The following is a 22,988-nucleotide window of genomic DNA, read 5'->3' as shown; positions in this document are numbered from 1 at the left end:
AAACTATATTATGTGGGGAAGTTATGCATTATTTATTGAACGTGCTCATATGAGCAAAATCCCATAATTGGTCACGCGTTGTTTTTATAACGAACGGACGGTGTTATTCCAACGAACATATTATAACTTAGTTATACGTATTAAGATACCATCATAAAAACTTCCGACCTAATTGCGACTCGTGTGTCATATATAACGCGCAAAACGTTCTAGTTGAAACTATTTATTCGATCTATTTGAAATACATTGAAGTCACGTAAGTAGTGAAAACAAAAGCAAACAAAATTGTGTATTCATACTTATGTAAGTGTGAGCCAATGTAAAGTACAAGAACGACATTTTAAGTTATATTACCACTTGTGCCAGTCGTCATGCTGTGACGGTAAGTTGTTGTTTCTGTTCGGTATAATTGGGTTGTGTATTCGGAAGTGTAGTAATTACCAGAATAATCTACAAGGTAATATCAGTTGTACTTTTGTTGCAATCTGTTAACCGATTTAGTATAAAAACACAATTTTAATAAGGATCTTTGTAATATGTAGTAATAGTAAATATCACCCTATTGGTGCAAAAAGGTACCGTGTGCCTTCTTATTTCAATGTCACATGTTACCTGTTTGCACCAATGGGACAATATACAGTATATAACATTCTAAAATATATGGATTCCTCCTTTTATTATTCGTCCTTATTACAATCATCACGAAGCTTTAAACGATGTGTCAATGCCGTTTTACATATGCACATTTATATTTTTGTACATATTGCATATATTATGTCATAATGCCTACCGTTGCAATTAACTCCAACATCTTCACCGTGACCACAATTGTGGGAACCCCATCCGCTTGACCTACACTGGTCGAGAGAATACTCGTGTCCGTGACAACCTAGATCATCCAGCCATATTTGACCTGTTCCTGTTACACTTGATGTGTAAAAACGCCCGTATCTTGAAACGAAATAAACCCCATAAACTCAGAAACTGTACAAATGTACATGCATTTTAATTACTTATTATTTATCGCCTATACACTGGGCTTGACACTGACTTTTAGTCCATTATTGACTTAAAAATAAATTATCAATATTTTAATAAAAAAATATCCCAACTGCGGGCATGTAAAACGCTGATTCCAAGTATTCTGTTTGTAATTGTGTACATATTCTTGCTGGCCGAGACTGCCAACTCAATTCAGAAAATTATACTAGGTAAAACAGTAAATAATCAGTTACCTTACCTGAAATGTTCATTAAAAAATATGCCTCTCCTCGTTTGATTCTGTTTTATTATTGTGAAATCATAATCGTTGTTAAAATCAAAAAAGTTCTGAGGCGTCATATATTTTTTATTGGTTGGAATAGTGCATGCTTGTGTAAGAAGTAATTGTGTTTCAGACAAAACAAATTTATAATTTTATGTTTAGCGTTCTTGGGTATGATAGATGGAGTTTTTGATGCCTAATGCTAAAACGACAAGTATTCATGAACATAAAATAAAACGGGTGTAGAGATGTCTACACACACCCTTTTACCGATAACCACGATGTTGTTGGATAATTTCGTATTATTTTGGGTACTTTGCCGTTTATTATTCGCGATGATACGTTTATCAATTAAAGGAAGTCAACAAAGACACAATTGACCAAATATATTATTTAATTTAGTAATGTGCACAACAAATAAAGTTTTTTGTACAAACAAAACCGTTTAATTCATCTAAATCTTTTGTACAAAAAACAACCCACATTTACAACCCATACAACGGTTCACTGCGATGTAAGTGATAAGTACTCAATACGGTAGAATGCAATACCCCGTACACGATCTAATGATTATAAGCAATCGCAAGAGTACCAGTTACAATAAGATATACGTCCATAGCACACCTTTTAATAAACTAAATTCACTAGAACGTGAAATATAAGCTTTGTATGTAATTTGCAACCGATCGCTTGATTCATTTTTTCCGATACTGATATAAACTGTACCGGCAAAATGTCTTTGAAAGGTGATTGTAACATTATTCATTTAAAAATAATAAATTGAATTGCGAGGACAATACAAATCAATTAATTACAACATATGTTGTAAAATTACAAACTCAATGTACAAGACAAAATTCTAACAATGTTCATAAATGTAATTTTTACTCTTATGTTTTATAATTCGTAAAGCAACACAAAATTATAGAAGTGCAAATGTTTCAAAGTGAAATTTGTATTGTGTACCCCTGTCCTTGGAACAGTCCCAGCATCCGACACACCACCACGACTTCCTCGTAACCAAAGTCGTCATCACACACTGTGCCCCACTGACCGTCGTGAAAAATCTCAACACGTCCAGTGTAATTGTTAAGACCGTCAACAAGTCTGATATTGTCTCCTGTTTAACAACAGATATACCATAATATACAATTATTAGTACATTACCAGATGAAATACGTATCCAAGACGATCTCCATTCATTCATCTACTTTGCAAGTAATAATGAAAATATTTATTTCAGCTCTTTAAATAGTTCAGAGTATTATCCCGGTAGCAAAAAAACAAAGTAGCAATTAGAGGAGAAACATTTTCGCTTATAATCAAGACATGGTCATGATCTTACTGTAGGCATTCAATCGAACGGCTGTATAGTTTGCCTCGAATCCTTGGAGTGTCACAGATCCATCTGTACGGAATTGGGCGGTAAGATAATTTCCTGACGTACACATATGCGTTTCATTGCTTTGTCCAGATAAACTGCAAAAAGAAAAACAAATCAATTTAATAACTTTAATGATTTGTAAAAACAACGTTGAAGCAATGCGTTAGTTTTTAAACAACTTTTTTAAATAATGACAACAATACCTTACAAGTTGCCGGTAACCCGTAGAAGGTCCATCATAAAATATTAAATGATCACAACAAGTTTCTGTCGTAAAGTTATCAAATTGCAAGCACACTGAAAAACCACTTGGGACATTAATATTATAGATGCAATTCTCGTTGTCTCCATAGTTATTTGGGTAGTTTGGTGATGTGATAAGTCCACTTGTTCCGTAGAAATGTCCTCCACATTGGCTGTGACTCGCTTTAATAAACAAAATAAGGCTGACACATTAACAATGACACATATTAATAAGGTATATTCATCAAATCCGTAGGAGAAATATACAAAATCTTTTTTTAATTATGCACTCAACCAAGAAAGTAACTCTATGGACATTATGGTGACCTTTGAAAATGATTACGACAGATTCCCATGCAAATATTTAGGACAATGCGTGTAGTACAACGCTAATAAGCACACGGGTTAGTTGAGAAGTGACACATGTGGATGTAATTGTCATAGCTGGAACAAATCTTTTATGTCCGCCCAGCCTTCTTAAACCCAATTGAGAAAAAGCTCACCGACATTGTATTAACCATTTTGGAATTTGAAGCAAAAATATATCTTCTTTGAAATAGGTCTTTATACTCGTTCGGAAATTGACATTTATTTTTATTAGGTAATAGTGCAAATAATAATGAGGGCACAACTGACATCACAGTAATATTATGTTATGTTAATTTTACAAAGGCACTTTAACTACATCGCATTTAGACTCGTCTTGAACTTTGTATGCGGAAGCTGCGGAACGTACGGCGCGGATTCACGTCATTGAGGTCTGGTCGAGGTAAAAGTAACGTATACACATATGTCGAATAGAGTAAAAGAAACATACAAAATATACATCGATGTCAATCCAATTTGACCTAGTAGAATAATCGATTCACAATTTACATACGTGCTCACTGAGAAACTGATGTTATACTCCGGGAAGCCATAAACAATTAATGTCGCCGTTCTTAGCATTGACTAATTTTGTTCAGAAGAAGACTGCTGCCGGTCTGGACAACTAAATGATACTACCCATCTTTAAATTAAACAGTTTAATGAGTGCAGTACGAATAATTGGTGTCAAGCCACCAAACATGCATTCATTAACCTGCTGGTTACTTAAATGTTTCTGACGTTCCGAGCGAAGAATTACGTGGGTCTGCGCCGGTACATTGTGGAGATTCCGTTTATTACTTTGTACTGGTATTATTGGAAATATTGTTTTGACAGTTTGCTTACAACCTTTATATTGTCCTATATGTAAATATCCAAATCGTAAGAATTAAAAACATATAACGATTTATTATAAAGTGTATGTATACGTTATTCTGGGATCAGTTAATTTCATGTTCATTTATACCATTTTACAGTTGTGGAACTAAATGAATCATATGTATTAAATATGAGTGCAATACAAGGATATTGTCACGATTTGTTCGTCACCATGTACGTTGGATAAAGGGGTTTATTTTGTACCGCGTCCGTATACTTTACGTGGCTCTTAAACGGGCGATCCAACTTATTACGTTTTAATGTAGACAATAGTTAAGTCATTTCGTTTTCAAATAACACAGAAACTGTACAACATCTTAAATTGAAATATATGTCTGCGTATGGTAAGCGATATTGTACTTACAACTCATGACTGGGACTGGCGTAGATGTCGAGTAATAGTTTCCTGAAATGCATGTCTTTATTAGTACAGGACATAAGAATAATCATAGGAACTATGACACAAAAAAGTCGAAACAAAGATGTTGGTCAGAGGAAGGCACTGGCAGATAAGGAATACATCAAAGTATATGTCATAGGCAAACATATTGGTGTCTTATTGTAGTATTGATCATTTAAGTTAAGCGTGGACACCTCACGTCAATTATAATAAGAAATATACGGAAATCGATCCATTGCAGACGAACACTCGTACTATTAAAGTCATATATTTGCTGTAGTTTGGATTTGAATTCCCACCTTGACATTTCTCATGCATGACTGTGCGATGTACACAAATCACCACATATCACGTATCAGTACGAAAGACAATTCGAAATGCAATTGTAAATTTCATTGAACGTTTAAAGTAACATTACAACTCACAATCAACGAAAACTTCGTACAATATTTCGTAAAATAAAGCTAAACAATTAAAAATCATTGTTCCTCATGGTCATTGTCGAAATTTCAACTCCAGATGTGGTCTGGTAAAATAGATGTTTGTGGATACAAAATTCTCGTTTTTTTATTATGGGTTTAACATGGTACCATTTTAGTGTTCGCGTGTCGTATCAATATATATATTCGCAGGAAATTAACATGATTTATTGTGGTCACAAATAAATAAAAACGGGCATTTTGTATCTACAAAAATCTATGTAATCATACCACATCTAGCGTTGAAATTGTGGCTATTGCTATAAGGAACACTGATTGCTTAGGTGTTAACTTTATTTTACGAAACACTTTACGAAATTTTCGTTGATTTTGAGCGTTATAGAGACTTTAATTGGAACGTAGTCAGGGGGAAATTTTGAAAATAATTTGAAAGAAAATTGAATAGGAAGAGGAAAAAGGAACAATTCACAAACAAGCAGTAACACGTTCATGGGCGGAATCTCGACTAGTTGTTTTGAATTGCAAAAAAGATATACTTTTGACTTTTCATTTTTACACTTATCTTTGACATATGCACAACAAATATGTTAGCGAGACATACTGCATGATGTTAGGGGAAATTATCTGAAGTTTGGTATAAATCCCGCAAAGCGTTTAAATAAAATCGAGCCGTGAATCTGTGATTGATCGCACATATCATACAATTAAATATCCCCATATTTAAAAACAAAGGTGATCCAAAAGACCCAAACAACTATCGCCCTATTACTATTATCAGCTCCTTAGGAAAACTCTTTACTTCTATACTAAATGACAGGGTTACTCTATTCTTAAATGAAAATAACAGCTTAGACAAAAATCAAGCCGGTTTCAGGAAAGGCTATACATGCTCTGACCATATCTTCCCTTTATATTCATTAATAAAAATTCTGAAAAAGAGAAAACAAAAACGTTTCTGTGCATTCATAGATTTTTCACAAATGTTCGACAAAGTATGGCGTGCTGGCTTATAGCATAAACTACTCAAACATAATATTAATGGAAGATTTCTGCAATTGATTCAAAATATGTACAACAATATAAAAGCAAGCATTTCTGCAAACGGTAATATATCCGAGCCCTTCATCTCAGAAATAGGCGTTAGGCAAGGCAAAAATTTATCACCTTTACTCTTTCACTCACTCTGTTATGCAAGCAACATAGCATCACTCATTTGCGAAAACAATTGGATGCATTTATTTACACGTAACGGAATTAACCAAGCCAACCATTTGATATTTGCGATTGAACTGTGTGAATTTTGTCGGCGATAAGGTGTATGGGTCAATGTTTGTGACACATTGTCTTTTAGAAAAAAACACTATTGAATAATGATTTTAGTGCGGACGAATGTATGCACAAACACACGCACGCACACTCGCACGCCAACACAAGTAAACGAACAACATATTTACCTCGACAACTCACACCAACATCTGAGTAATAGTAATGATCACATGTGGTGTTTGTCCATGGCCGTCCTGAGTCGCATTGTGCAAGACTCCACTCGTCTCCTTGGCAACGGAGATCCTCCACCAGAATATTTGTATACGCCAAACCATAAGCGTTAATGGCATCGTAGTACGATAGGTAGCTGTTGTAAATTATAAAGCTACATTTTGTAAATTTTCTTTATATACATGCACTGACCAATCGCCAAATCCACGGTATTTGTCGATATTTTCAATACAAACACGGGTTGGAATAAGAAATGTTTTATCCCAACTGAAATTCGAGGAACTCAAAAGTGACGAGCATTTATGAAAAAAATGTTCAAACAAAATAAAAGGTACGCTTTTATTTCTAAAAATAAAATCTGAGTAGTCATGTTGTGTGTGTACCTGTCACCTTGGTAGAGCCCTAATATTCTGCAAACGGTTCTTGCATCGTTATAGTCGAAGCCACGCATACACACAGTACCCCATCGGTTATTGTAGAAGACCTCCAGTCTACCATGGTCGTAGCCGCCATTCGAAAGTCGGATATCACCATCTAAAATGTACATTTCCATCAACTGTTGTTATGAATATTTGATTTGAGGTATACATTTTACAACATCAGCTTGTAGTGTGAAATATATCTGAAACATGTTGTACTAAATGATGTGTCGTGCGAGTCTTATTAATCAGGATATTTTGGATTTCATGACAAAACAGTTTTTGAAAACTTGTTTTTTTCGTCCGGTCAATATATTATTATTATTAAGAACGTGTTTCAAAATAAGTTTTCATATAACACACACCGTTTGAACATCAGGAAGACTGCTACAAAAATGCCCATCTATTCATGAATAGTATTTCATATTTTCTTAATGTTTTTTTCATTCCCGCATACGCAGGGCAAGAAAGGTTTAGGCCCATCTTTTAAATGTATTGTGCGATATTTAAATAAATGTGAATGCAAAAAACATATACAATTTGTACGGACTAAAATACCATGGAACATTTTCTTGCATTTAATAAAAGGAATTTGCATAAAATCAAAAAGCATGATGCTTTGTATCAAATTAGTTATGTCTTTCTACGTGTGTGTTTTAATGCCTTCGCTCAAACTCGACATTCAAGCACGTCACTCAAAATATACGAACATTCAGCATAAAATGATACATGTTGGGTCACCACTAATATGATATTAAATATATTTAAGTATGTTTACCAGTCGCCTGTCCATTGTGAGATTGTGGCATGTGCTGAGTGGATGTGTAATCGTAATCTGCAGAATAAATATTGACAGTAAAAGTTTAATTTTAAATGAAAATATGCGAAGATGTTATTGGAACGTTTGCAATATCGGTCCTGTTTGTATAATGGCTTTTTCAGGAAAATCCAAAAAAATTGCAAATATTTTTTATTGAATAAAATAGTGTTTTAGTTTGCTATTTCTTGTTAAAAGTGATTTAACAGCAACACGCTGATGTATAAGTGTTAATTGCTCATTGCATATGCAAAAGATGACGCAGCGAATAATAGTTTTTTTTGTCAAAATTCAGAAAAAAGCGACAGGAGTCTTGACCGGAAACGTACTGCCAACGGAAAATATATTGTTCAATTGTGCATCCTTCAAAACATAACTGAGAGTAACATTGCTTTTGTGGATTTGTTGACCTTACATCCGCAATCGATGCTGATGTCTTCGCTGTGATCACACGTGTTTGAGAGCCACGCCTTGGAAGGGCATTGGTCCAAGTGGTATTCATTGCCATGACAATCAAGATGTTCTATCATCACGTTCCCTTCCATGCCGGCGTTTCCAGTGTAAAATCTACCACCCCTACAATTATATTTATCATTGATATAATGTAATGTGAAGTAAAGTAAACAAATCTACCAACTGTCAATTAAGTTTGGTTTCTATCGCGATATCTGCAATTCACACAAGGTAGTTTAGTTTCCGGTTAAATATCTACCATTCCTAAAAGCAAGTGAAGTAATTATTGTAATATATACCATTCCTAAACAAAAAGTTAGATTTACATCGTTGTAAGATTGTCTTTTATTGTAATGGCTGTCATTCACAAAAGGGAATACGAGTGATGCGAAAACAATGTTACATTCCGTGTGTTTATTACTCATTACCTTTTCCGTAGAAAATATACCTCACTATTGTATGATCTTTGCAGATAACAGGATGAAATGAATATTAACATACTTTAAAAGATTAATAATGTTCTGTAGTATTGACTTTAAGTGTTAAAAAACTGTCGAAACATGTATGTGTCAATATATTGAGAATCACTGTTTTGAATATGTTTTCATGGTATCAAATATTGATGTGAAGGACAAAGCAACATAGAAATGTGAGACGCCGGCTGTAGTCAAGAAAGCATCAATAGACTTAAAATATTGGATATTTCATGAAAACATCGATTGAGTTTATATATCTGTATTTAAATAAAAGTAGTTATAAATGAAGCACGCGCAACAGCCTTTATAATAACGACGTTATATTTCGAAAGCATCGCAGTTGAAGTTATCAAGATTCAATTAGCATTGAAAATATATTTAGACAATAAAATATTTCGGTATTTGAATGTACTTTTGTCAAGATATAACATTACCATGCCAACAACGTGAAACATTTGAGGTAAACGTAATTATGATAACTAAGTGTTACAGATCCATACCCTGAGTAGTAACCTAGCGTCCTACAGATGACCTCCATGTCTCGGTAGTCAAAGTTTCTGGCACACACTGTGCCCCACTGGCCCTCGTAATATACCTCCACTCTCCCAGAATTGTACCCGCCACCAACAAGACGAACCTGCGTAGCTAAATACAAATAAAATAATCAGGAATATGTTGCCTTCACACATACAATCTTAAAACTAGAGAGGCAAATATGATAATAATAACATAATTATAAAACCCATTCAATCATTTTAAATCAACATAAGTTCCTGTTCGATCATGTGATCGTGCATATGTTGAACAATATATAATATTGAGGCAAATAAATGCTTCGGTGAATCAGAAAAATGAGATGATCTGTCTTGTGTGAACATTATAGTATCACAAATGATGTAATGTTATGGCAATATAATATAATACCTTAAATTCACGTATAAAACATTAAAGACACCTACGTGACAGGGTCGTAGTCTGTGTGGTGTAATAGTCTGAAACAAACAGTTAACAGAAAACAATTAATGTTTCATAGGTTGTTTTTTTAGGGAACTTGAGAAACATGTTAATGATTACTCTCTTATTTCGTGTCTGGTCACCTATTATCTTATTGTTTTCGGTTTGTAACTATGACCTCAATTTAACATCGCATTTTTATTAATGCCGATGTCTATGACATGTTATTCCATGTCCACGTATTTCAATTGTCAGTAGTTCTATTAAACATTAATTATATTCGATTCATTGAATACTAATAGAATTTTAAGAATCGTAATAAGATTGCCTCTATTCCGACATTTTGATTTTTCAAACTTAAGAATGGAGTCTTGCCCAGTAAACATGCGTTCTTTTTTCACTTTTGTCACAAAACAATGCTTATGTCGACAAAAAATGCATAAAATGCCCAAGTGCATTTTCTTATACTTCTCAGGATATATAAAACATAACCAATCTTATATCGGAAGAAACTGCATCGCAATAACAATCTGAACGAGTTCACATGGTGATAACTTTGTGAAAATGTTTGATAACTTTCAAATAAAACGTCTACAATCGACACATTGTCATAATGTGCGTTGTTGTTTTTTGTTATGCGGGTTTGGTGATAAGACTTATCTAGTTGCATGAAGCTAGCCTAAGAATCGAAAGGTCTCTGGTTCGGAATCCGTTTGGACCACAGGATTTTTTTAAGCAAACCATTATCATACGCTTACTCGTTTCCATCAAATTGTATAAATTGGTACCTCGAGGGAAACAAGCCCATGTGATGTGGGTTCATACTTTACCGAGTGTAAACCGTCGGCTTATATCCAAGTCGAGTGTGTGCGTTGGGGGGGGGGGGGCGGGTAAATGTGAAAACGGTTACAGATTTACCATCAATATCATACTTTAAACCTTAAGCATTAACGTTTGCTAATAGGACCACTTTAGCGGCATTACTCTTCAAAATATGATTGATCAATGTTAAAATGGCTAATTTCGCTCCAATAAAATCGATGTAGAAAATAATATGCACGTAACTAATCAGGTGTGCAATTGCATTAAGAGATTTCGATGTCTTATAACGCTAACAGAAATACCATTTGAATTACTTGCGATAAAACTGCGGTTACTTGAAATGGAGCGTATTTCCGAGTGAATTAAATACATTTTTTAAGTCCACATGCTGATTAATATGCATGTAAAGTTTCACCACACTAGCATTTCGATCGCCTTATCTTTCGTACTATTTGAGCAATACAAGAGGTACGCGCCTCACAAAGATCATAAGGATGGAAAAAGCAGGGCAAATAAATGATGCGAACTATGTTAAATTTTTACCATCAAAACCTATGCTGTTTTAATCACTTACTTCCACAATTTAAATATATATCGTCCTGGTGGCTACAGTGCACACTCCGGTGGTGGTCAACAATGCAGTCGTTGAGGTCCCACTCATAACCACGGCAATGGAACACGGATGTAAATATGTCTCCTTTCCCACCATTCCCACTTGTGCTGTATCCACTACAAACACAAAGGAGATCATTATATGTTGTCAAAGTACATGCTCCTATTCTATGACTTTCAAAAAATAAAGTTTTTTTCATTGTAGACTTACTTCTATAACCCATTAACCATATTCACTTGTTTTAAAAATCGAAATTAGCAATTGCATAAACAATAACGTTGTATAATCGATCCTTATATTAAAATTTACTAGTTTTTCAGTTACTAACTTTTCGGTGTGACAGCGCACGATATCATTCTAGATGATACCAAATAAATACTTTCTGTAATAACACTCACTTCAAACCATTGGAAAACCCTAATTGACGGCAAACGACGTTCGCCTCTGCATAAGAAAAACCTGCTCTCTGACAGACTGTGCTCCATGAGTTGGAGGATGTGTTGTAGATCTCCAATCGGCCACTGCTATCATCAGTGCCATCCATTAGCCGGACTTCATCTAGTGGGTGTTTTAACTGAGCATAAACATCTGAGCCGTATAGCTCCTAATATTAACCAGGCACTCACCATTATGCATGATTATATTAAATACGGTTACGATGAATGAATTAGTGTCCATACTCGAAGCGATTTAAATCAATTTGAAACGTACCTCGCTAAAATTATTCTTTTATGACCTCATTTAACTCGTGAAAAACGTGCTCGCCCTAAACAGAATGTAAATAGAGACACTGTACAAGCCTAAAAATATATGCTTATCGATTTCACAAATGCTCTCCGCCTTTATATAATATTTGTACAGTGTGTGAACATAAGTGCAGAACATTAAGTCGTTAGAGCTATTTGGCGTTGGTTCAAACACATAGTGCTTCATATATATTCAAAACAGCCGATAAATAATTAAATAAAGTGATATTTTAAAATGTATATTCCATCCTGGCTTTAGAGAACACACTGGCATAAGGTAGATAATTTGTCTTGGGCGTGTCGATATTAATATCATTAGAATATAAGCGTTTTTAATGAGCACACATTATATCACCGAACCAGTCTGAGCGAATTGAGTAGAACTGTCGAAACGTTAAAGAAGCTGTAATTCATATTATGCAATAAAATTTTATATATATATATATATTTGATTATATGCTTTCCGGCACCACACAATCACAGAATCGTTATGTTTCGTTTAAAGGGACCTTTTTCACGTCTTGATCATTTGACGAAAATTTAAAAAAAAATGTTTCAGATCTGCACATTTTCGCTGCATTTTTTTACGAGAAAACATTTACCATGCTCTTAAATATCCATTTTATACATATTTTGACGATTAAAAAAAATGAAGATTATAAAGCGTTTCGAAAGAGAAGCGATAGTATAATTTGGGAAATTCTGATGTTATCTTTATATTTTGTGACATTACGATGATTGCTGTATAAAGTAAAAAATACTATATCATCACGGATGGCCGATTTGTTTAAGGGGTAGGCTTTTACTTCAAGGGTCAGTGGTTCGATCCTAGGTGTGGATTTGGAAAATCTGTCTTTAATGTTATTTTTGTTTTCAACTGGAACTCTTTAGTTCCGATGTTTACATTTATCAATGTAAAGCATTTATTGACAAACTTAAAAATATTCAAATCAACAATATGGTTTGAATTTAAGGGCATTTCCTTGATAGTGAACTTACTACAGTCAACAGCTGCAGCGTATCCACTGCTGCAGTATCCATTCCTTGTAGATGTGCACATGGAAATATCGGACTCCATTCCATGACATCGTAGGTTGGTTATCAAGCCGTAGTTACTTCCAACATATGAACGAGTTATTTTGCCTGTCCTGATGGTAAAAAATTAAAAATGTTTGCATTCAACCAATGAAACGTCTTTGAATACGTGTAGGTGGAATGCGCGTTGCGATACTATTCTCCGGTCCAATGGTGTCTTAGAATTTCAAGGAATTGTTCACAGATTTTTGTATTTTGAAAATAAAATGTAAGTGAATATTTTATGAAAATATTATAAAAATTAGGATAACCTAAACAGATTATAATAGGAAGAAACAAGACCTGGGTTTGTGAAACACAATGCCCCCTATTGCGCTTTGAAGCAGAACAGAAGCTATTTTTGAAAAACAATGTTCCCATGTCTATTACTTAACGAAAGATCAATGGTCCGAAACGTAACTCACAAATCATCTGTTAGTTAGGTAGGTAGACTCGCACACCAAAATTCAGCTCAATATCTGAAAGCGTTGCCTAAGAAACGTCCGGAAAACGGTTATTACAGAGAAACTTTCCAAGTCTAAGAACCATTACCTCGCCAAAAATCAATGGACCGGAACAAAACTCACACTTAATCTGTAGGTAATGTAGGTTGACTCATATACCAAAAATCAGCTCAATATCTGAAAGCTTTGTGTTTAAAAAAGCACATCGGACAATGGTAATTATAGAGAAAATGTCTAACATCAAAGCCCATAACTTTGCGAAAAATCAATTGACTGGAACGAAACTCACACCTAATCTGTAGTTCATGTAGGTACACTCACATACCATAAATCAGCTCAATAGATGAAAGCGTTGGATAAAAACTCCGGAAAACGGAATGCCGGGCGGACAGACGGATTGACGAACGGACAGTTCGTATGCTACATGTCATCCAACCGGGGACATAAACAGTTGAATGTCATGTGTACATACACCGCGAATCAAAGTTTGGACCTTAAGTAGCAAATGCCAACGCGCTTCCACTGGTATACATCATTTAAACGTAATTTTATTAATACAAGTTTATAAAAAAAATAGTTTGTAAATATGTTCAAACGTTATATAATTTCCCTATTTATAGTATAGGTTATCTGAAAACGGATCGATATTTTTCAGAATGTTCAAACTCAGAAATATTATTTTGCTTGTTCTAATACAATTTTAATCTTTTGAAAAATCGCATTTGCCAAACATTAGGTCCCGTTAAGAAATGAGAAAACATAAAATAGCATGAAAATTAAACGTATAACCTACACCGCTGTGCCATTGAGATTTGCACACACTGCGCGTGCTTCGTTCGGCCCAAACCCGTCTGAGCAGATGTATCTCATGTAACCATTTTCATATACGCTTATCGTTCCGTGCAAATTGTTAGGCCCGCCTCTGAGTATGATTTCAGTTTCTGTAGTATCGAGAAATAAGCGGTATTACATTTTTTATTTAACGAAACAACTTGTTACACATATATTTCGGTTAGTATGTGTTATTATTTTAGTTAAAAATATAAACTGGTCAAATATAAAATAAACAAAGCGATTTTACATTGTGAATTAATGAATGTCTGCTTAAAAAATACACGTTTTATAGAAAGCATTCACAGTAAAGCGCTATGTTATTGTTTCACCAGGCAAGTGTCATGGGCCAATAACTACTAACCGTTACAAAAAATATTCACTCCGTTATACGGGTTTCCATTGCAGTAAGTCTCATAGACGTTACACTCAGAAACATCTTCTTCGTTTCCTTGGCAACCCAATCGCAGCTTGTAAGATGAATAGTCTGTATTCGCACCCGTCGTATAACTAACGTTCCTTCCAATAACAACCACAAAAAAACAGCGACTTGACATAAGTTTGTAATTTGCATATGTAAATATTAGCTTGGAATCCACATAGAAACAGAACGTCGACACGTTAGTCGACCGCTTAAAAATAGAAGATGAACGATCAAGACCTTAATTTAGTTAAGTATAAAATAACTCGAAGTCGTGTCAAGTGATCAGGAAAGGCATTTTAAAATTATATATTTTTATTTCAATTAATTATCGGATATCATAAGCATTTTAAGAAGTTACGGTATCATAAACATTAATCGCTCAATTTTTGTGATGATATATTGTTATGAATGTTTACAATACATGAATATACAATAAAATCAAATTAACGTTTGGAAGTAATCTCTACTTAAGACATATTTGGAATAATGTTGTACTTATTTTCATTCAATATTTAATCACTAACATTAATAAGTTTTTAATAGTGAATCATACCTTTACTCAATGTCAAAATACAGGTGAGAACTTAAGCTAGCTTGAATGTACTTTGACGGCTATTTAATTATCAATGGATAACCACATAACAATAGAATTCTAGATAAGTTATCAATAGTGTATAGACAATCCCAGAATCGATAAATTGACCGCCGCCATATTGGCTATCACGTGACCCGCTGCCATTATGGTACTACAGAATCTTGTAGACTACAGCGTTCAAAGATCTATCAATAAACTAAAATTGGAAACATGAATAAATTATATTTTACATCATTTTAAAAAATTAAAATTAATTTAAGGTAATACACGCCAGATTTCTAACATATGTGTCTCTGCAACAATATTCGGTGACAACATGTAATGTTTAAGGCCGAAATTGCTGTTATTTTTTCAAAAAAATCTTTTCAGTTATGCATTTTCTTAAGACACAAGTATTTCTTTAATGAATTTTAGTATTCGAAGATAATTATAAAGGTCATTTTCGCATATAAAGTCTGAAGTAATCTTTGTGATTTTTAGCGTTAATCATTCCGGAGATGCTAATTAGCGAAATATTTTAAGATTTATGACCGAGATATACAATTAATTTGAAAATCAGATATCTGCCTTTGATTTAATCATTATGATTTCTTTATAACAAACTCTAAAGTTCCAGATATATTCATTAAGAAAATGTATATGATTCAATACCGAGACAGACTTGGCATGTTTTTAAATGAAAAGTGAATATCTGCTTTTGCTTATAACTTTATTTTTATTTTATCATTTAAATACCATTCTAATGTTATAATCAAAGTCTGTAGCCTGAACATACTGTGTTTGTCTTGTTCTCAATATTTACTTAATTGTTTGCTTGCTTTACTTTATTTTCTCAATTAAATCTAAATTCACGATAAAAAATACTCAACATGACACATATGTAGCCATACGTAAACTTAAATAGTCCAAATAATGTCCGCTACATTCCGTCAACGTATTAATTTCTTTCTTAAATTGTCACTGTACAGTTAAGATTTAAAATAAACAATTAAAACATGAACGAAATTAGTGAGGTTTTTCTTCGGTAATTACGGATTATCCATTCAATTAATTTAATAAATTAAATTAAATTAATTAATGGTAAAATCTGCGATTGAGGAACGAAAGCATTCCCTCAGTGGGAAACGATGTCCCAATGGTGGATTAAAAGTGTTAATTGGTATGTCTTTGACACCATATATATCCACATGTGTTGATGCTGTTATTAAGATAAGATACCATGCGTCACCTTTTCATAACATGTCAAATTACAATAAAGGGCTTATTCATGCTGAGTTTTATCGGACACGTAGATCTTCGTTTCAGGTTTTATGACTCGTAAACAATGCAGATGGACCTGATAAAAATATTTATTTAAATAATACTGTTATATGATTATTGTATCGATAACAGACACCATCTTAATCTTCAAATATATTTAATAAAATCGCGTCACTTCGTTTTATTGCTCAGAGACCTTTACAAACATATAGGCTCCTGCATTGTTCTTCAGTACCGTCATGGCGGCGCATGCGAGAAGTCAGGGGCGGTAATCAGGAAGTTATCGATTTCTGGGATTGTTTATAGTGTATTGTCAGTGACCTTGTTAAGCGTAGGTAACATAATCTTCAATCGAGTCTATAACATCAAGAAATCTTATTTTAATTGTTTATTATAAGTTATAAATCACTTGTTGCACTAACCATGATGGTAGATACGCAGTCCGACAATACACAGTGGCATCAGCATGTGAAAAATAGTCCTGACAGATATGAAATATGGTATAAGGGTTCCCAACCACTCCGCCATTGACCATATTGCTGTACACCTGGGTGTCTGAAAGAGAGAGACAGGTGCAAGAAAATGAAATATATGAACTATGTAAACTATTATCATAGAAACTGACGTGAGTCATCATTTCATAATATATTTTTTTATAATTTTCCAAATTCGTTACATAATTTCGGGAGGAGCTAAATACAATAATGTATGATAAAAAAGTGTATGTCCGTGTTTATGAGTTCAGACTGAAAAAGTCAATCCTCGATTATGTTTAACTGACATTACGTCAATTCATGTTCACTTCTTCATTTCATTTTTAACGGTATGTGGTTTGTCAAAGAAGATGTCGCCAATGAAACAAACCAAACTGCTGTTTTACTGAGGCAAAGTAATTTGTGAAACTTTCACACATATCAATAATAATTTTATATATATTTTCCTGTATTATTTCAATAACGTGTAGCATGTAAAATTGTATTTTATACGTCAGATCTGTTTCAATAATACAAAAAACTGCGTTGAAGTACGATCTAGAACATACTGCAAGATACGTGAACCACTCCATAAGGGCATATGCCTTGCACAGACCATCGGTTTGACTTGCAGAACAGAATGTCCATTTCATCTCCATCACATCGAAGATTTGGCAATGAAATACCGCTCGTCATGTCCGGTTGGTAAGACGCCGACAATGTTGCATTTCTATACAAAAATAAGCAGATAAAATTGTTTTGTACATGTTAATAAAATATAGTGCATTGTTAACTTTTGTTAATTTGGGTTTTGTACAACTATAGACCCGATATGCACATCACATATTTTTAATTCTTCTATTGGGAGAGTTTATAGTATAGTGCTTGCAATTTGCAGCAAAACAGCCGAAAACACGTGTTTATTGTAACAGTTACACTATCTTTTTGTTTAATTTAACATAATGTAAACGTGTTCTCGATATCGAAATACATTCAGAAAGCCAGTGTTCAAGATAGAAAATATATATATATTCACATACAACGAGTACCAATAGTTAAAAGACTAAATATATTTTAAGATATGCATAAATATAATATGTTTTGATAAAAAACGAAGAAGCTAAACAAAAAATACAAAAAATCAATCAAATGTGAAGTATTTGCATATTATAATTTCATATGGAAAAAATAAGTATAACAAACAACGTTCACTTTTTATAATAATGTATTGGTAATTGCAAATAAAATATTATCAAGATACAAGAACTTATTACACTGTGTATTGTGTTGTGTTTCGCAGCATCCCACAGATAACATTGGCTGTTTCTGTTGATGGTTGAATGTTATCGTAACAAAGGGCCCTCCATTGTCCGTCGTATAAGATCTCAACATAGCCTCGATAGGCACTGCCGTCTTGTACTAATCTTACTTGGGTTTCTGAACAATTAAACAAATGGAAACCATTGTCCGACAGTTTACGACTGAACGAATAAATCGTATTACAACCTTTCTTTATCCAAATGCTTAATAGTTAATAAAATTGTATCTTGAAATGTATTACTGCATCAAGCATAATTGACATATTTGATAAGGTTTTCTGGGTTCGCTAATTAGTTATATTTTTATGTCATTATATTGTGAATTATAGAGTTATATTTTAATTTCAATAGGTATATAATTTTGATCGCTTTGAATTTACATCGCTTTTATCACATATTATTACAAAGTGTTAGTTCTAATATACAAGAATAGTTTTACCCCATAGCTTGTAGCTTCACGTGTATGGTATGTTCTTATGTTATTGATATTGTGCATTTGTTACTATAGTAAAATCGCAAACAAAATCACATACACATTGGTAACAATGCACAAAATTAAAACGTTTTATATATTGTGCTTGTGTGTTGTCCGTCAACACGCTAACACTTCAACTGTAGAATATACTTGTTTGCATTTTGTAAATACATGCGATTTTTCACGTTTTGTTTACTTTTTATTCAGCAAGATTAAAATATTGTTTTTGCATAAACATTATAAAACAAAATGAATACCTGTAAACGCCAAGGGCAGCAGAAAAAGACCAAACACAAGTAAGCTAAAATGATCCATCCTCTCCAGATCCGGAAAAAGGTCTGTTTGATAAACTGACGCACAGGGTGTATCGCCTGTATATGAGATATACAATCTCTTTATCGTAAAATTATAACACGTATTGCAAAATACGAGACTCTTCCTGGTTAAAGGTACAAAAACCTACTAATAATTGTTTGGATACTATGTACTTTATATTACGGCGAATATGGTATGTCTAGTAACACAAATGTGTGTATGTGCGTTCATGGTCACTGTTAGAATGATCATGATTTTTTATTTCTTAGTTTACATATATTGGTATAGTATAGGTTTGCGTCTGATTTATTTAAGATTTTTTATGTAATATGGAATTTTTACACCCATTATTGCTGCTTCTTCCTGTATTTGCGCGATGATTATCTGAGATATTAACTCTATGATTCTACATTCTCAAATCTTTTCTATAAAGAAGGAATGTAGTTGACAATTGTAAATAGTTTTATTTGATCGTTCGTCAAAAAGTTGTAATTCTGTTACTCTTGTATCTTCAATGCAATTGAGTAATTAAATAGTAATTAAATTGAATGCGTTTTAATTCCCTTTTATTATTGTTTAATTTGAGTTACAATGCTATGACGTTAAATTTTATTTACACTTGAATGTATTATGAATATTGCTGGGCCAAGTGTGAGGTTGAGCGCTCTATAACCAGGTTTAAACCCCCAATGCTTTGCATTGACCGTTCCAAGGCGGTGACCCCAGCTTTATTCATATTTTGTGTTTATGTTGGTTTGTATTGTGCTGTATTGTGCTGTTTTGTACTGTTTGGGCAATCGGTCACTTGCCTTAAATAAAGGACCAACTAATTGTTTTTAATGAAAATTCAATACTGCTCCAGCAGCTGGAGTTTCACTTCTTTATATTGATGTTCAAATTATTAATTATAAATAACATGCATAGCTTTTCAAAAGTATGTCATCGTAAAGGTTTTGGTACACTTGATGTTTTACGTCGTTTAATATTGCTATATGAAAGTATTTCCAATTTATCTGTATATTATCTGTTTAAAAAATATATATAACGATTAGAGTTAAGTTTATGTTATATGAGACAATCCGTTTGTATTGTGAAATAGATTATACTTCTTTCTCTTTAGAAACTCTCCAAAAATGCCTTTTCTGATGTTACATCCAGTTGATAAAGTATGTAAATTGCTTTATATACGGATGAAATGTTATCAACTGAATTGAACCTTGGATTGCCATCCAGTTGATAATGGCTGATAAAAATACTGATTGCTGATTTCATCCGGGTTAGTAACCTTATGTATATTTAAGTGATCAACATATTATAATTCATGCTTATCAAGTGAACTAATGACGACATATGCATTGAATGTGACATTTTTAACGTAGCCGATAGCTGTTTTCAGAGACAGCAACAGGGAAAAAATGATTTTTTTACTACTACATCCGTTGTTAGGTTTGAGTTAGAAAACAGACCAATCAAAGAACGAAATGTTCAATTAAGCAATTAGCTAACAATCCATTCTTTCTTGAAAAGGTGATTGTTAAGCTTGAGACACTAAGACAATTTTATTTATAAGCTCCATTGATTTAAAACGTGATTGCTTGCTATGTTTACCTATTCATTGTTTATTTAACTTTTTTGTTGCTTGGAGTGTTACTTTTGCCCGACATTCAAGATTGCAGCAAGTCGCTTTTACCAGTACATGTACTTTAGGTCAATATTTGCTGTTTATCTCTTTTAATTGTTACCAGTGTAAGGCTGCAGTTAGTCTTCCACTTGTTCAACAGTATCTGTACTTAAGGCCAAATATATATATATATATATATATATATATATATATATATATATATATATATATATATATATATATATATATATATAATAAAACGCTTTTATTAAATTTGCCGTAGCTTTCGACCTCTCGGTCTTCTTCAGCGGCATTTATTTGTGAAGCATATCATGTTTAGCGGAAGTGACGTTATATTATTGAACGTTGCATTGCGCGCCATTTTTATTAGTCTTTTGTGTTTAGTCCATATGGTTTGAACGTTCTAAATTTACGCTTTCACGATCCATTTAATTTTTCGAGTCCCATGACCCGGAAGTCCGCGACGCTGTGGCCGTTCGTTTAAAATGGCTCGGCAACCGGGTCATTGTGTCGAGTCCGTATCCGGGACAGGTTAAGGAGATGTCGCTGGTTGATTGTATAAATTCAGAACTAATTCCTACGGGATTCGACATTAAATGGAAAATGGATCTTGAAACCAATAGTTATGAGGCCGCCAGCGTATCAGACATTTTACACAAAGTATCGCTTTCTCTGATGTCCGAAAGTGTCGCCGTCTGTGACCGTGTTCTGAAAGAAGCTCAACAACTGAAAATGGACTATGAAACTAAGCTTTCATCGCTTATCAGTAAACCGCAATTACACAAGAAACTTTGTGAACTTACAGACTTTTCATTAAAAATGAAAATTGATCTCCTCAGAACTAAAAAACGAAAACTTAAATTACTTCGAACTCAGAAGATAAGTGAAGACGATCAGTGTCTTTTTTGATTGAAAAAGATGGAAACTGCTTTTTCCGGTGTATTGCGGCAGGAATATTCGATGATCCCGAGAAACATGAACTTGTAAGAACTTCTGTAACTAATCACATGCTGGACAACGAATCCACTTACAAGAACTATATTGATAGTGATTACGGTGTACACCTAAGCTGCATGAAACAAAGCGATGGCAACTCTCGCTCTTGGGCTACAGAGGCGGAAATATTAGCGGCTTCAACATTATACGACGTAGACATATACGTGAAACAATACAAGAATGGATGCTTTAGTTGGCTTCGATTTCCTGTCGAAAGAGAATCACCAAACCGGAAGTTCATTTGTATGCGGCTTGAAAACCAGCACTTTGACTTTATTCGGCAGCATAAAAGACCTACGTGCGTGATTACAAAAGAAACAACTCTCTCCTCGGAGGAAATGCAGACCACACGGTACATGGCAAAAACAAAGACGAAACATGACGAAAACAAAATGAGTGTTGTTACCAACCTGTCAAAGAAGACGTTAACTGATGCTCAGATATCCCTGCTGTCGAAAGGACTGAAGTTCATACCGACAAGAAAAACAATAGACAAAGGAAAATTACTTACAGCCTTGTCAGCGTGGGAACGCCGTATGCGCTTAAAAGAATATTTCTATGCAGAAGACGCTGAACATAGAACCAGGGAAGATGAGCATCAATACAAAAAGAGGACCTCGACGTGGACTCCAAAGGCTGGCCGCGACAAATGGCTGGACACATATATACAAGCGGTCAAAGACGACATCATTTGCGGATTAAAACGAAAATTTAAGTATAATCCAAGCAAATCGGAAGAACAGGCAATCAAAGAATTACTCCACGACGACAACATCGTTATTCGCCCTGCCGACAAGGGGTCGGGGATAGTGATAATGGACAGGGAAGACTATGTCAAAAAGCTGAAGTGTGAAATGTCGGACAGTGACACATACGTCGACGTGACGGATGATAGAACAAGAATTGTGGAAAACAAAGTGAAAAAAGTGACCGACACTCTTTACAAGAAGGGGTCGATCGACAGTGACCTTAGAAGGTATCTCACCAGCAGCGGTGGAACTTCCGGTAAGCTTCAGGGCAACCCGAAGCTTCATAAACCTGGGATGCCTCTCCGTACTATTGTAAACGGCCGTAATCACCCGACAGAGAAGATGGCGGAAATAGTGGAGAATGAACTGCGCGATCATGTGACGTCACTTCCGTCGTATGTAAGAGACACAACCGACTTTCTAAACAAAATAGCACAGATACAGCAGCCGTTACCAGACGGTACAATCATATTTTGTTTGACAATCAAACTGCCATTTCTGAGCTAATGAGACAGATGTTAGATTGACGCCGAAATAGTCTCTTAAATCATTTTGTCAAATGAAACTGTTTGAGTAATTTAATAATAACATTATTTAT

General features: G+C 34.0%; 1 protein-coding gene across 3 annotated transcripts in view; it reads right to left on the bottom strand.

Moving 5' to 3' along the window:
* The window catches only part of LOC127876013 (deleted in malignant brain tumors 1 protein-like), a 76,114-nt gene extending 57,055 nt beyond the window's left edge, over positions 1-19,059 (bottom strand). For all 3 annotated transcript variants that reach the window (XM_052420838.1, XM_052420837.1, XM_052420839.1), the window contains exons 1-21: positions 18,946-19,059; positions 18,169-18,331; positions 17,464-17,624; positions 16,844-16,976; positions 14,507-14,661; positions 14,105-14,252; positions 12,773-12,921; positions 11,426-11,585; positions 10,989-11,143; positions 9,598-9,630; positions 9,139-9,283; positions 8,125-8,285; positions 7,671-7,727; positions 6,857-7,007; positions 6,431-6,609; positions 4,501-4,542; positions 2,852-3,074; positions 2,610-2,743; positions 2,231-2,384; positions 791-951; positions 355-450 (exon numbers count right to left, since the gene is read on the bottom strand). In XM_052420838.1, the coding sequence (XP_052276798.1) occupies positions 355-450; positions 791-951; positions 2,231-2,384; positions 2,610-2,743; positions 2,852-3,074; positions 4,501-4,542; positions 6,431-6,609; positions 6,857-7,007; positions 7,671-7,727; positions 8,125-8,285; positions 9,139-9,283; positions 9,598-9,630; positions 10,989-11,143; positions 11,426-11,585; positions 12,773-12,921; positions 14,105-14,252; positions 14,507-14,661; positions 16,844-16,976; positions 17,464-17,624; positions 18,169-18,331; positions 18,946-19,003 (2,818 nt within the window). In that variant the 5' untranslated portion in view covers positions 19,004-19,059. The remainder of the gene's footprint in view (positions 1-354; positions 451-790; positions 952-2,230; positions 2,385-2,609; positions 2,744-2,851; positions 3,075-4,500; positions 4,543-6,430; positions 6,610-6,856; positions 7,008-7,670; positions 7,728-8,124; positions 8,286-9,138; positions 9,284-9,597; positions 9,631-10,988; positions 11,144-11,425; positions 11,586-12,772; positions 12,922-14,104; positions 14,253-14,506; positions 14,662-16,843; positions 16,977-17,463; positions 17,625-18,168; positions 18,332-18,945) is intronic.
* Between the last annotated feature and the right edge of the window lie 3,929 nt (positions 19,060-22,988).

Source organism: Dreissena polymorpha, chromosome 4 (assembly GCF_020536995.1).
Source record: "Dreissena polymorpha isolate Duluth1 chromosome 4, UMN_Dpol_1.0, whole genome shotgun sequence".
Classification (NCBI taxonomy): domain Eukaryota; kingdom Metazoa; phylum Mollusca; class Bivalvia; order Myida; family Dreissenidae; genus Dreissena; species Dreissena polymorpha.
The sequence above is the reverse complement of the archived record's forward strand: the minus strand, read 5'-3'. Positions and strand labels throughout refer to the sequence as shown.